General features: G+C 44.0%; 1 protein-coding gene across 1 annotated transcript in view; it reads right to left on the bottom strand.

Annotated features, from left to right (window-relative positions):
* Nucleotides 1-1,660: 1,660 nt before the first annotated feature.
* Nucleotides 1,661-14,872, bottom strand: part of LOC117019114 (phosphatidylinositol 5-phosphate 4-kinase type-2 alpha-like) — a 49,239-nt gene continuing 36,027 nt past the window's right edge. The window contains exons 3-5 of the mRNA XM_033100522.1: nucleotides 7,236-7,479; nucleotides 5,114-5,217; nucleotides 1,661-1,952 (exon numbers count right to left, since the gene is read on the bottom strand). Of these exons, the coding sequence (XP_032956413.1) occupies nucleotides 1,872-1,952; nucleotides 5,114-5,217; nucleotides 7,236-7,479 (429 nt within the window). The 3' untranslated portion in view covers nucleotides 1,661-1,871. The remainder of the gene's footprint in view (nucleotides 1,953-5,113; nucleotides 5,218-7,235; nucleotides 7,480-14,872) is intronic.

Consider the following 14,872-nt stretch of genomic DNA (forward strand, 5'->3'; position numbering starts at 1 on the left):
GAACTGTGGGTCATCAGAAAGAGGTGAATGAAAACTTTGTCTTTGATCTGACAACAGAGCAACCCTTGAGTGAAGTTGAGAGTTGAGTGATAGCATGTAATGGTGGTGGGGGTCTCTGGCCATGCGGAAGTGTGTATAAACTTGAACAAAGAAACAAAAACTGGGATGTGCAGTTACTGTGGACTCCAGTTCAGTAAACAGGATCACTAGAGTGAATCGTGCACCTTGGGTCTTAGGATCCTTCGGATATATATCAAACACTACTCCCTGGTAATAGAGAATATGCCTTCTTTTTAAATACATGTGAACATTCCTGAAAAGTGATCATATATTAGGGCACAAAGAAGACATTGATAGGTTTCATCAAAGTGAAATATTACTGACAGTTTTGGTACACAGTACAATGAAGCTAGAAATTAAAAACAAAACTAAAAACAAAAAAGTCACTTCCACCTGGAAATTTAAAAAAATTTCTGCTAATCTCTTGGGTTAAACGGGAAATATAAACAAAATGTAGAGCATTTCTGAAAATGATAATGAAGAGTCTATAAACGAAGAGTGTATGACTTCTATGTATAACAAGCAATGATCAGAAAAAAATTCATAGCCCTAAACACCACATCAAGTAAAATTAAAAATGAAAGTAAATGAACTAGAGTCCAATTTAAAAATCTAGGAAAAAAAAAACCAATAAAATATACCAAAGGAAAACTCAAAAATATAATAAAGATAAATGTAGAGATTAATGAGACTGAAAACAGAAAAATGGTAGATCAAATCCATTAATCAGAATTCTGCTTCTTTGGGAAAAAAACATGCAAAATAGACAGACCACTAGCTAATTTAATCAAGAAGCTGTGACGACAGAAGCAGAGTCAGAGGAAGAGGAGTGGGGGAGGGAGGGAATATTTGAAAATGCTATCCCACTGGCTTTGAAGATTAAAGAAGGACTAAAAAGTCCACAACACAGGCAGCCACTAGACATTGGAAAAAGCAGGAAATGGATTCTCCTTTGACTTCAGAAGGAATGCAGCCCTTCTCTTGGGTATATACCTAGAAGTGGAATTCCTGAGTCATGGTGACATATGTGTAACCTTGAGAAACTGCCAAACTGTTTTCCAAAGTGGCTGCACCATTTTACATTTCTACCAACAGTGTTTGAGGGTTCTAATTCCTCTACCTCCTCACCAACACTTGCTATTGTCTTTTAAAATTTTTTTTTATTATATCCATCCTAGTGAGTGTGCTAATTTAAATTCCTAGAAAGGACACTTGCAGTGGTGCTGGGGACCTTTAGAGTCCACTGATGTTTAAGAACTCCAGAGTTTAAGTCCATATTCAACCTCTTGGCCTTGCCTTCTCTTCACAACCCCACTTCATTACATACATTATATACACGTACATTTCTACTTCGTCATATGCAGTTCCTAATCTCTTGCATTTAACTCTTAACCACTATTTCCAAAAGTGATGCCAACATGGTTGGTCTGACACGCATTTCCTTCTCCCCTGCCCCCCTGCATTTGCTTGTTCATTCATTCATTCGTTCTTCTGTCTACAGTTGCAATCAGAGGGTCGCTGCCCAAACATACTCAGAAGCTGGTCAGTTGTCATTAATCAATCAATCAATTAATTTTGAAGATTTGCGCGGGTGCACACACACACACACACACACACACACGTCAGAAATAGCTAGAACGATGCTGGGAAATATCAGGTAGCTGTTAAAGCGAGTAGCCCCCAAATCAGTCATCTTGGCCTGAAGATGTAAACGAGGAGGTGTACTTCACTGAGTTTGGTTTTCATGTTTCCTACACGGAAGCCACCCCTGTCCTTCCCATGCTCCTGTCTGTCCGAGGCGGTGCAGGAGGTTACGTCAAGATGTGGCCAATAAAGTCCAAAAAGCGCTTTGAATACTGTTCTGGGTTCACGGTCGAGATCTCCGCACCAGCCTGGGCAGTTTTAAAGGAGAGGAATATTGATACAATTACTAGTCAGTAGCTTGCTGAACATAAAACTAATCATTCTCAAATCTGTGCAGCTTCTGCTCTTAAAACTTAACTCAAAATATCTTGGATTTGGACAGTGTGTCTGAATAATCAGGGTTCTTAGGGATCTGTGTGTGAAAATGAGGCAAAGAGCGGTGGGAACAACACATGCTATTATCACACACGTACACTGTGACTGATGCGACTTAAAAAAAAAAGATCAAACTAGCCACGTTTGGGATGTTTCTATCCAACAGTGGAGTGGGTGTGGCCTACATTCAGAAGCCATGGGGACAATGCTTTTGGTTTTCAAGGGAGCAAATTGGGGATACCTTGAGAATGACACACCCTCAACATTTGGCTAAAGGGAAACTCCGATGCCAATGACGTAAGGATTGCGTTCATTGTTCTGGACCAACGTAAGCAGTCCAGTGCTCTAAGATAAGCTCAGCAGCAGCAACAGTAGGTTCCACATTAGCTGCCTGGGCTCTTTCCGACACCTGAACCAGATGCTGACTGCACCTCCCCAAGAGGGCAGGGGCTGGCTTCCATCAAGCACAGGGCCTGGGGATGCCATTGTTGCCCCTCACAAAGACCTGCTTGGAGCAAGGATGCTGGGCCCCTCACAGCGGCTCAGGAGGGGCTTTCCTACTGTGAGAGGGGAGCGGTCCCAAGATACTTACTAGCCAGAGGCCTGAGCTGCAAAGGGGAAGACCAGAGTTTTACTAAGTCACCATGTGCTAGTTTCAGACACCCATGCTCACTGGGGAGCATGTCATTTCCCTGCCTGGCCTGGGCCACTGGGGTCTCCATGGAGGAGCCCAGGCCTTGGGCATGGTTCCCAGCAGTAGCTCAACACAACATTCCTTTGCAAAGAGCAACATCTTGTTCTTGCAAACTGCATACGATTATAGGCCACGTGGTATATTACCAGGCTGGTGACTTACCGGGGAGATGAAAATGGAGCCATGTTTGCTGTGGTACATTTCCAATTCCATATGGAATAGAACAGTGCAGCAGGTTTGAGGAGGGATGGGAACAACACAGAGCACCTCCCGGTGTCCAGCCTGTTCCTCTCATGTTTCCCCCCACAATTGTGGGGTGGGGGGAAACAGCAAGGCATTAGGACCCCTTTATCAGTTGGGGGGAACTGAAGCTCAGAAGTGTTTCCTCAGGCTCACACAACCGGGAGAGGTGAAATGGGGATTCCAACCCAGGTCTGTCTTTATAATACAGGTACCCCCTACTCTTCCAAGTTTCTAGTTATGCCACTTCACTTTTACAAAAGACCCATCTTAGTACCTGTTTTGGCTAACCAAAAAAAATCCAAAAACAATTTTTGCTTTTACAAAAAAGGTGAAAAGTGAAAATAGGTTCAGCGTTTTTTCTGCAGCTAGCCCTTAGAGAGGCAACACGGACCCCGAGCAGCGACAACGGCCCCGCCAGGCTCCTTTCCCGGGAACCACAGTCAGCATCTTGGCACCAAGCACCAGAGCTTTGCACTGTGTCTGAGCACCTGTGTTTTATCTCGAGTTGCTATGTGCACCTGTTAGCAAAAGGGACCTAAGGTATCAGAAAAGCCTAAGAGCTCATAAGGGTGTTACGCTTTGTGTAAAACTGAATGTAATTAAATGTATTTGGCAGATTATTTTGTGAGGTCTGGGAATGCTCAAAAAGTTTTCCATATAAATTAGTGCCAATTGCTTCTTCGCTTTACACATTTTGGCTTATGAATCGTTTCATAGGAATGGTCTGCTTTCGAACAGCGGAGGAACCTGCATATCCATGGTTTTCAACCAGACGTGAGTATCAGAATAACCATGGAGCCTTTTAGAGATCCATTGCTTAAGCTCCTGAACTGGACTCAGAATCAGGGAAAGGGGACGGTGCTTCTGGCTTGCACATCATTACAAATGGGACTCAGAAGATTGAGGGCAACCGCTAGATGAGAGCTACTGTGTACCCACCTCGCTTACTCAGTCAGGGTTTCTGACTGATGTGGTCAGTGGGCCGGGTGAGGTCTTGGTCCGTGCTATCCACACGGCTGGAACACAATAAATAGTCGGTGATGAAGTGACTGATATTTCTGTGGTAAATGGAATATAGTTTTAGGCTGATTCCACTGCTGGGAAGACAGCCTGCTGGGTTTTTAAATAGAGAAAAAGAGCCTTTAACAGAAGTTGATGTTCTGCTGTATCTGGGTTGCTCTACACAGTTTGCCGGGGTGGCCCCTTTCCTTCCAGTGCGAACCAGCCAGGGCAGGAGTTCATCTGTGTGGGATGGGCTCTACGGCTTGTTTAGTGCACCTGGAAAGCCAAAATCGATCCCTACAATACAGCCTAATGGATACCCACGACTTGAGAACTTTAGCCAGTCAGCGGGGGTTCGCTGGTGGGGTGGGAGGTACAACTAGCACAGAGCTGGGGCCGGGCTAGGACCTGGGGAGCGATCCCACCTCTGCCACTTCCTAGTGATGTGAGCCTGACATGTTACCACTTAAGCGCGCTTCCTCCACGTCTTCAACTGATAAACAAGGACACCCTAGTACCCCTCCCAGGCTTGTCATGGGGATCAACAAGTTAACATACGCCAGGAATAGTGATAATTCTGAGCAAGCACAACAAAGGCGAGGAATTCAGATGACTAAATTTCAACCTGGCGTTTGAAAGATTTCTGTCATAGAAAAAATACAATCACTGTGAGAAAGAAATATAATACTGCATATTTTGGAAGTGTCTGAAGCAGGTAATAGTTGTTCAGTTCTGAACATTTCATATTAAAACACTTAACTATCTTTAGCACTTTTATCTTTGAAACATTTTTCAAATAAAAACGTATTTGTATAACATTCTAATGATGCACGTGTCAGTGAATATCCCCGGTATGTAAAAAGAAGAGACACCCTGAGTTTAAGTGACTTGCCAAAAGCCTAGGCAGTCCTGGGAGCGGCGTGGGCAGGGACATTTTCTGAGTCTGAGTCTTGCACTCAGCCCTCCGCAGGGAATGAGACCCACTGAAGGACTTGGAGCAGCACAGTGGAAAGGAGCAGCCTGGAGCTGGTCCCTGCACTACAGACAACGTCAAGGGCCCAGGAACAGAGAAGGAAGCAAAACGGAGATACTTACGCCATGTTTAACGGTTTTTGCAGCGTGGGCAGCTTTCTTTTTTGCATCATAATGAGTCAGAATGTCAATAATTGCCATAAAGTACACCTCTTTCCTAGGTGAGTCTGTAAACGGATGAGAGCAAAGTTGGGGCATAAATGACAACACCGGAAAAGGCATGAGCTGCCTGCTGAGGGAGGAAGAAGCATGGGAGGGTGAGGGACTTGGTGGATTGGAGATTGGAAGAGTCCAAACACAAAGGCAACAGAAGCTTTTGAAGATTCCATGTAACTCCTGCATGTCCCTATTAAGTCTCTGTACCCAATTCCCTCTCAATTTAAAAAGTAAAAAAAAGAATATAACCCCAGGATATTAACAGTGGAGGTCCAAGGGTGAGATGGAGTGTTTTTATTTTTTGTTACTCTGCATTTTTTAAATAACTGTGAACTGCTTTGGTGTAAAGACAAAGTCTATTTTTAAAACATTCTATAAAATAAGTAGAAGCAGTATATTACTTAATCCCTTTTCCATCATTAGATGCTAATTCCTAATTAGATGCTAGTTCCTCATTCTCATTGGATCTAGTATCAGAACTGGGTTAAGGCATACGAGGTCTGACAATTAAGTTTGCAAACTTGTTGCTAACCTTCTTTTGATATGAGAAGAATTATTCATTATGAATTTATGCCAACTGGAGGAAACAGTTAACCAAGTTTACTATTTGGAAGTGCTGAAAAGACTGTGTGAAAAAGTTAAATGACCTGAACTTTTCGCCAACAATTCTGGCTCTTGCATCACGACAATGCACCAGCTCACAAGGCACTGTCTGTGAGGGTGTTTTAGCCAGTAAACAAATAACTGTATTGGAACACCTTCCCCACTCACCTGATCTGGCCCCAATGACTTCTTTCTTTACCCGAAGATAAAGGAAATATTGAAAGGAAGACATTTTCATGAAACTCAGGACATCAAGGGTAATACAACAACAGCTCTGATGGCCATTCCAGAAAAAGAGTTCCAAAATTACTTTGAAGGGTGGACTAGGCACTGGCGTTGGTGCATAGCTTCCCAAGGGGAGTACTTTGAAGGTGACCATAGTGATATTCATCAATGAGGTATTTTAGCACTTGTCCCAGTATGACTTCGCGAACCTAATTGTCTGACCTTGTATGTCCTGTACAATATCTATTTTCTGTATATTTCCATAAATATGATGCTCTTTCAATTATAAAGAATAAGAGAAGTACATTTGACTATATCTGATTTTCTGTGTTGAAGAAACAATTTTGGTGAGCAAAATAAAAACACAACTCAAATTCACTTGTCTGATATGCCATATGAGATTTTTAAAAAAACAATTATAAATCATACTTTTCATTACTCAAAAAAACATGCCTGCTTTTACCTTATTGCTAGTATATATATACTATATATATATATATATATATATATATTATATATATATATATATATATATATATAATATATATATATATATATCAGGATTTTATGTATAATTAGGTACGGTAGAATGTAATAGTCTTTCAGATATCTAACTGCCCAGATGTTTAGGATTAAAATAGATCCCACTCTGGACAAGAGGGCCACAGACCCCTTAACGGGAGGAAAAGCAGAGGACAGACACAGCAGCAAATCAGAGATTCTCGCCCCACATCCTGGGCTGGCTTCAGCTCTCTGAGAAGGAAGGGCTGGCTGAGACGACATGACTGTCCTACAGGATGTCCACATGAGGTTCAGAGTGGACCAGGGCTCAGGATAGATTCGTGACACTTTAGATTCACATAAAAAAGAGATAGCTCAGAGAAAAATTTTAAAATATTTCTTATATACGTTATCCATATATAAGTACGTGTATATGTATTTGTTGTATATGTAACATAGTTTGTGTTACATCACTCTATTCCCTCAACATCACAAGATTCAAGGACCTCATCACATTATATTTCAAAACCAGGGATTACGTTACCTTTAATATACCCTTGTCCCCAAATCAATTACTTGGGACTCTGGAGAATGAGGCTTGCAAGGCAGTATACTTTAAACTGGGGTTGTGATTATTGGCAGACAAGGCACACACCAAACTGCTTCATAGGTAAAAAGAGTTGATAGTAACTCAGCTTACTTTCATGGCATTTAATTCCATAAACATCAATGTTTGGATCGAACTCCCCGGGAGCCAAGGGTGGGGAGCTGTTGAGCGTATTTCCGGGACTGTCTGGAGGGGTTCCGACAGGGTGGGCGCCATCGCTCTCTCCCTCCTCTTCCCCATCATTCTCTTCACACTCCACCTCTTCCTGTTCGGCTCTCTCCACATCGTGGATTCCCACCAGCAGGCTGTAGTCCATGAGCTTCAGCTGGGCAAGAAACTGGAGAGCGGGAGGCGACAGGGTCAGGTATGTTTAAACAGAACCCAGATTTAAAGAAAACAAGCTCAAAACAATGCACATGGGGGAAGCTGTGAGTGAAGGAGCCACAGAAGCAAGAAGAGGGTCTCCCTGAGGCGGCCGGGAGCCTCCTTTATGACGCAGTTTCTTTGGCCAAAAATGACGCCTCGCACTTTGGGCTGGTTCCGAGCTAGTATTATTTTCCCTGAAACGCAAAGCTGGATGCTGCGAGGAAGGCATTCATCACATGTCAGTTGGATTATGCCAAAGAGCAGAGAGCAAGACTGGCAGAAAAAGACCCCGAGGGAGGGAAGGGAACGTTTCTCCCAACAATTAACACTGGCTAATGGGAAAAACCAGGGACCTCCCAAGTAGCTGCCAGCAGTCTCAGAATGGTTTGTGAAAGCACTTTGAAAGTCAGTACACGCCGCTGAGATTACTACGCTGTTCATCACCAATAAGCAAAAGCCCAAATGTTCCAATCAACCAGCAAATGCCCTGCCCGTGTCAGTGCTCTAGCGAATAACGCAGTCCTTCTGTCCTGCTCGCGTTTCCTTCTGCTGGAAGCAAGGAGAACAAGATGCAGAAGGTGGTTCGCTCTCCATGAGGCTTCACAGGTCCAGGTTCCTGTTCTCCCTGCCTGTCCTGTTCCAGCCATGGCGAGAACGTAATGTGGGGCCAGGCCCAGCTCTGGGGTTTGGCCACTACTCCTCTCAAGTTCTTTTTTGACTTTTCGTGTCATATTTTTCTTTTCTTCTGTTTCAGTAGATGCACCCAGGCACATGACCTTAAGCACACCATCCTAATCAATCGATTCAAATGTGGATAGTATTATTGAGGGCAAAATGTGGCAGCCTATCTGTTGGCTGGAACTAAAGGGCTCCCTAATCCCCAGCTGGCTGGCTCTGCACAGGGACCAGTTCTGCTCAGACCCTGGGCTCATGGTCCAAAAAGATATGTCACCCTGATTCTTGAAGGATTTGGTGCCAGCCTCGCTCAGTGATGCAGAGCAGTGATGGGCCTCAGGATACTCTGACAGAATTTAAGAAATGAACTTCCTTACGCAAGGTCTTGAAATTATGGGTCTTGAAGATCTGGCTGAAATCAATTTGCGGAGACCTGCAGAACTATTACTTTCTCCCAAGCCAGTCGGGAAGCAGCTCTGTCTCCGAGCTGAAAGAGAAGGCCTGCTCCCTAAAGACGAGGAGAGGACCGCACACTGCAGCTGTTTCCTAATGCCTTCGGTTGTCACCAGCCCAGGCGTGCTCCTGCCTGCTCACCGCTCCCTCAGCTCCCATTTCTTTCTCATTTCTCCCTATGAGTCCCCTGGGGCTAGGCTTAATTTTCTCCATTTGTTTTGAGCTCAGAAAAAGAGAAATCACACAAATCTTTAAGCAAGGTAAGAGGAACCTAATACTTGAAAATAGATAAAAGTAAACCCTTTATCAAAAAATAGTGCTGAAATGCCAACAGGTACATGAAAATGGGTTCAACCTCACTAATCATTAGGGAACTAAAAATAAAACCTCAAGGAGATATCACCGCACACTTGTTAGAATGGCTGTTATCAGAAAGGCAAGAAATAACAAGTGTTGAAGAAAAGGGAACCCTTGTGCACAGTTGGTAGGGTTGTAAATTGGTACAGCCACTATGGAAAACAATAAGGAGGGGCTTCAAATAATTAAAAATAGAGCTACCACATGATCAAGCAACCCCATTTCAGGGTATATAACCAAAGAAAGTGAAACCTTATCTTGAAGCTGTATCTGCACCCTCATGTTCACTGCAGCATTATTCACAATAGCCAAGACATGGAAACACTCTACGTGTCCATCAGTGATGAATGGATAAAGAAGTTGTGTGTATACACACACACACACACACACACACACACAATGAAATATTATTCAGTCTTGGAAAGAAGGAAAGCTTGTCATTTGCGACAACATGGATGGACCTTGAGGGCACTACACTGTGAAATGAGCCAGCCAGTCACAGAATGACATACTCTGCATGGTATAACATGTAGCATCTAAGAAAAAAAGGTCAAACTCATAGAAACAGAGTGGAACGGTGGTTGCCAGGCACTGGGTAGGTGTGGGAAATAGGGAGAGGTCGGTAAAAGGATATAAACTTTCAGTTATAAGATGAATAAGGTCTGAGGATCTAATGTAAATCATGGAGACCAAAGTTGGTAACTCTGTAGTGTATAATTGAGATTTCTTAAGAGAGTAGGATTTAAATGTTCTCACATACACAAAGGTAAACATGTGAGGTGATGAATGCCGATTTAATTAACTCAGTGGGGATAATCCTTCCACAACAGATACATATAGAATCAAATCACGTTGTAAACTTTAAATAGCTTACGATTTTGTTTGTAAAACAAACAAAGCTGGGGGAAAAATAAAGGTGTTACTTATTCTATTTAAAGAACAAAGAAAACCGAATGCTGATTCTCAAGTCGTGAACAGTTTTCTGAGCCCCTGCTTTCCCCACACTCCCCCATTACAGTAATCACAGAAGCAACTTGCCACTTCCAGTTCCCTCAAGCAGACTTCCTCTCCAGTGGTCAGAGGCCACTTATCCTCCCATGTCATCCTGGCAGCTGCTGGGCTTCACAGTGCATCTGGCCAAGGAACACGTTTGTGGGCATGACCTTGCCAATCTCGAGACAGTCATAATACCATAAAACATTTGAATCCACTACCAACACAGATCCAGTCACGCAGCCAGGTACCGGGTCTCGGTTACCCCTTCTGCTCCCCACGGGCCCATGATCGGGAAGAGAACTAAGAGCCCTGGGGTATAAAGACAGCTGGCCTGGCACGAGGCCGGCATTTGGATCCCTGTGTGAGACACACAACAGGCTCAGACAGATTAAAAAAATCTTGCCCAAGGATTCAACGCTAAGAAGTAGTGGATTCAGGATCCCGTGTTCAAAGCTCAGGTTCTTTATACTGCATTACGCTGCCTCCGGAAGCTGCATTAAGGCAGCTTTCCCCAAATCTTGTTCTTTACAACACTGGTAGGGAAATAATGAGTTAAACAAACCAAATGGTTTCTGAGGAGGAGGAGGATCGCCCAAAGTGAGTAAGTGCTGGTCTCCGAGAGGGGTGACACATGCCTCACACGACATGCGATCACGGAATCTGCTCTCCCCCTTTCCAGCACCCTGTGGGCCCAGTGTTCTGGAAACAAAAGCCATGTGGGAAATACTGCATTCGGAATATGCAGTCATATCTCTGACCCCCAGGAGGTCCGAAGGGCAGCATGCTCAGGAGAGGCCTCGCGTCTGCCCCGTCCGTCTGTCGTTCAGGCTCCCAGGAGGCTGTGCCTGGTGCTGAGCTCAGCCTCTGGGCTCCTAGGGAACAGGGCAGTGCCTCCTTTGTCTCGTCCAGTGCCCCCTCCCATGCCTAGCTCAAGCCTGCCCCAGCCCCTCTATCTGGGGCCTCTCTCTGGCTGGCTTCTTGCCCCCCACCTCCCACAGAGCCCATCCTGGACGCCCTCCAGAGGCCCGGGTACAGCTGGGGACACTGGATGCCAGGTGGCAACATCTCCCCCCAGAGTCCATGTGTGTGTGGGGGTGCAGGGTTGGGTGGGGGCTTGGCCAGGCCAGGTCTTGCGCCCCTCGTATGGTGGTGGGACACAGACCCCCTTCTAACCATCCCTGTTCCTCTGGGCCCTTGGAAGGTCTCTGGAAAGTGGGAAAGAATGGATGTTGCCAGAACTTCTCCCTCTAGCCCTCTGGAAAGGGAACATCTTTCCAAAATGCAAATTTGACCTCGTCACACCCCTGCTTAGGACCTTTCCAACAGTGTCGCATTTCTCAAAAGGCAGAAACAAACTCTAACATGGGCCAGGGGACCGGGCTAGTTTGGCCCCATCACCTCCCGGGCCATCTTGAACCCTGTTCCCACCTTCCTCCACTACCTCCCACTCAACCACCTGGTCTCAGCTGCAGGGGCACTTGCTCAGGAGGCTTTTCCTGATCCTGCCTAGGCCACATCCCCAAACATGAGCATATATAGCACTGTACACTTTCCCCTAATGACACTTGGCTTAGCGGCACATTCATTTTGTCAGATGATCTGAGTAACTTCTGTCTTCCCTAAACACGGCAGCCCCTCAAGGGCAGGGGCTCCGGCTGTTTGTGCCCTCACTGCATTCCTGACCCCCAGGAAGCGATGGTGGGTACTCGACATTTACTGAACAAGTGACTGAGATGCCTGCTTCTCCTTCCCCAGTCCTCTTTAATTCCCCCTAATTGCCCCTAACCCTTTCCTCCAAGAAATAACTACCCTAACCAAATGAAAACAAAGAACAAAACGACACCAAAAAGCCTTTGTTTGGTACTGCAAGAGGCAGCACCTTTCGGAAGCAAAATGACCACTTACAACGTGTCTTTGCTCTGCAGAACAGATCTGTCTCTAACACATAGGTCTATGTTTAACTTTCAGACAGTTCCCTTTCACATGTGCTTTACGGACGAAAGTAAGGGGCTGCGTGTAATTAACCTGTCAAGGGTCAGACAGGGAAGGCGTGTCCTCTGGGGCTGGACCGCCGCCCCAGGCCCACGCCTTCCGCTTGCATCTGTGCTGCTCCCCGTATCAGGCAGGCCCCCAGTTCCTTTCCTGGGCCTCTTCTCTGCGGTCAGACCACTGCTCAGGCTCCTCTTCCAATAAGGAAACAATTGTACCCAATAAATAGAAGTGAAGTTAGCTCCCAGCACTGCCTACTAAACCATCACAAAATGAAAAATGCATTTTTAGGTAAGAAGCTGTTCTGACATTTCCAGAAGATCAGGGAAACCAACTGCAGCCCAGAACTGTGAGCCTGAAGTAGAAAGGGGAAAGACCAAGGACAGCACAGTGGTTAGGAGTAAGGGTTTTGCTGGTAAGGGTGAGCTGATTGTTATTCTTTAATTAAAGCATCAGATAATCTTAAAAATGAAAAGAGTATAGGTTTGGAGGCAGATGGGACGTTAAATCTTATTTCTCTCACTCACTAGCTCTGTGTCTTTTCAATGAGTTCACCTCTCTGAGCCACAGTTATTCTAACTAAAAAATGGGACAATACCGCTCAACTCATAGTGGTGTGGAAAAGAGGCAATGAAACCTGTGACAAAGGGAGCTGTCATTACAATTGTCCGTGTCGTTACCAGTACGGTAGAGGGCCTGTTTTCATCAAGCGTGCAATTTACACTGTACGTTAGGTGGGCCGACAGGACAAACACGTGGAAACGACCATTGATTCACTAGCCTTATCTTCACAAACTTTGAAATCTCTTCTGAAGTAGAGTGAAATGAAATGTGGCAATAAATCCAAGATTCTTGTAGGAAAACATTCCTATTGGGACCACAAAACTACTGTGGATTGGAAGATTATAGGTGGAAAGGAGAGAAAGGGGTCAAGGACTCCACTGTTGGGTCTGCCGCCAGCTCGCATTAGGGACTTAATACGTATCTGCTCAGTTTCTGTTCACCCCTTTAAGCTTCTGATTCAAATTTATTGATTTCTTTAAAGTACATAAGATTTCAAAGTTTTAAATCTTTATAATCTTTAGGGCCCCTCCTGTTCCTCTTTTCCAATTTCTTGATAGTTATCTGACAGATCTTTGATCAGCCTCTTGGTCCCTCAGAATATCCTGTCTAATCTGATTCCTTCATAATTAATTCCTCATTATGCCACATCTTTGAGCTAGTACCTTCCTCAAGATCTTTATGAGCCCTGTCCCAAACCCGTCCAGAAAAGTATGTGACAGAAGGCCCATTAATAAACTCTCCTTCATAACAGATTTAAATTGTTTCTTTGCTAACTTTATCAACACATTGCTCTACTGAATTTCCCCAACACATCTGTGACCTAGAATTCAAATTCCAACCAGCCCTTTTTAAGAGTTACGTTTTATCACTTGTTAAAAGTTATATTAATCCTCCTTTGGGGCATTTATCAGAAAACAAAGTCTGAAATGTGCTCACAAACATTTTTAATTTGCATTTTATATCAGAGCAGTTTAGGAGCGTGGCCTCTGAAGGCCTTAAATCCTGGGCTGAATTTAGTGGTTGTGTGTCTTTGAGCAAATTACATAGTGTCTCTGGACGCAGTTTTCTCATCCCTGTACTGGGATAATAACGGCACTCATCCTCAAGGAGTTGTTATAAGAATGAAAAGAGCTAATGACCGCACGGGAAGGACTTAAGCTCTCCAGGCTCTGTAAATGTTGGCTGCCACCCTCTCCCTCCCACCCATTGCCGGGGTTGTGGGACCATCATTGAGAGGCCCTGTGTTAGGGGCTTTCCCAGACACACAGGGAGAGCCCAGTTTTACATTGTGTGACATTTGGATCCCAGTGTGGACCAATGAGAGGAGTCCACAGTCATGATCAGAGCTGACAACAGGCAGGTCAGAAGGCAAAAGCGATTTTCAGCCCCCAAAGAGCACTTCCTTTTGGAGAAAAGGGCTTACATATATTTAGCTATGAACTGAAGTACTTTTCCTGGCACAAATAAAATACGATTTTAATTGCAGGAAAAAAGGAGCTAGATTCTCAAATGATAATTCTTTTTTTCTACAAACACAGATTATTTGTTGAGCTGTAATAAACTCATCTTGTACTTGAAGCAAGTAAAAACCAACCCCTCCATTACCCCCTTACCCCCACTCCCCGCAAACTGTACTCAAATAGGCCAGTCAGCTAAATTAGAGAGCATGAAACTGATGAAGAAGGTAAACTAGATTAAATTCTAGCCTCATTAGCAAGATCAGGTGTCAAGCTACTTCACCATAATTACCTGCTTAAAAATTTAATGATGCTTCAGCATGAATTTCAAAACTAAAGACACTTTTATCAACCATTGAGAATTGTTAAAAATGAAAGAATTCTTTATGCCCTGCTTCTATTTCAACAAAACAGCTAAGTGTGAGAGCTATGTAAGGGATTAAACTATCCAAATCCTTTAATCAACGACATTATTAGAGACAACAAAAGGGCTAAGAGGATCCTTACGTAACTCAACTGTAAATCTGAACTGCTTCTGTTACAGCATTTCTGGACTCTATCATATAGTGATACACAGCCAACAGGGAAAACAATGAAAACAATTTTCTGGCAGATTACAGATAACCCTAAGGACTATTTACCATAATTGCTAAAACAATGTTATTCTCAGGATCAAAGATTTGCTGATTAATGAATAAAAATCCAAAAGAGGGTATGTCTACCTATGGTTAGTTATCAGTTAGATCAAGCTAACCCCAAAGGTAAGGGGGAAATGCTTAACTAGTACACATTTTAATAATAACCACTAACAACTGAGGAAAAGTAAATGCTCACTAATGAAAGACTGGAGAAAAAATGTTATATGATAAAAGC

The sequence above is a fragment of the Rhinolophus ferrumequinum genome (assembly GCF_004115265.2).
Source record: "Rhinolophus ferrumequinum isolate MPI-CBG mRhiFer1 chromosome 5 unlocalized genomic scaffold, mRhiFer1_v1.p scaffold_110_arrow_ctg1, whole genome shotgun sequence".
Classification (NCBI taxonomy): domain Eukaryota; kingdom Metazoa; phylum Chordata; class Mammalia; order Chiroptera; family Rhinolophidae; genus Rhinolophus; species Rhinolophus ferrumequinum.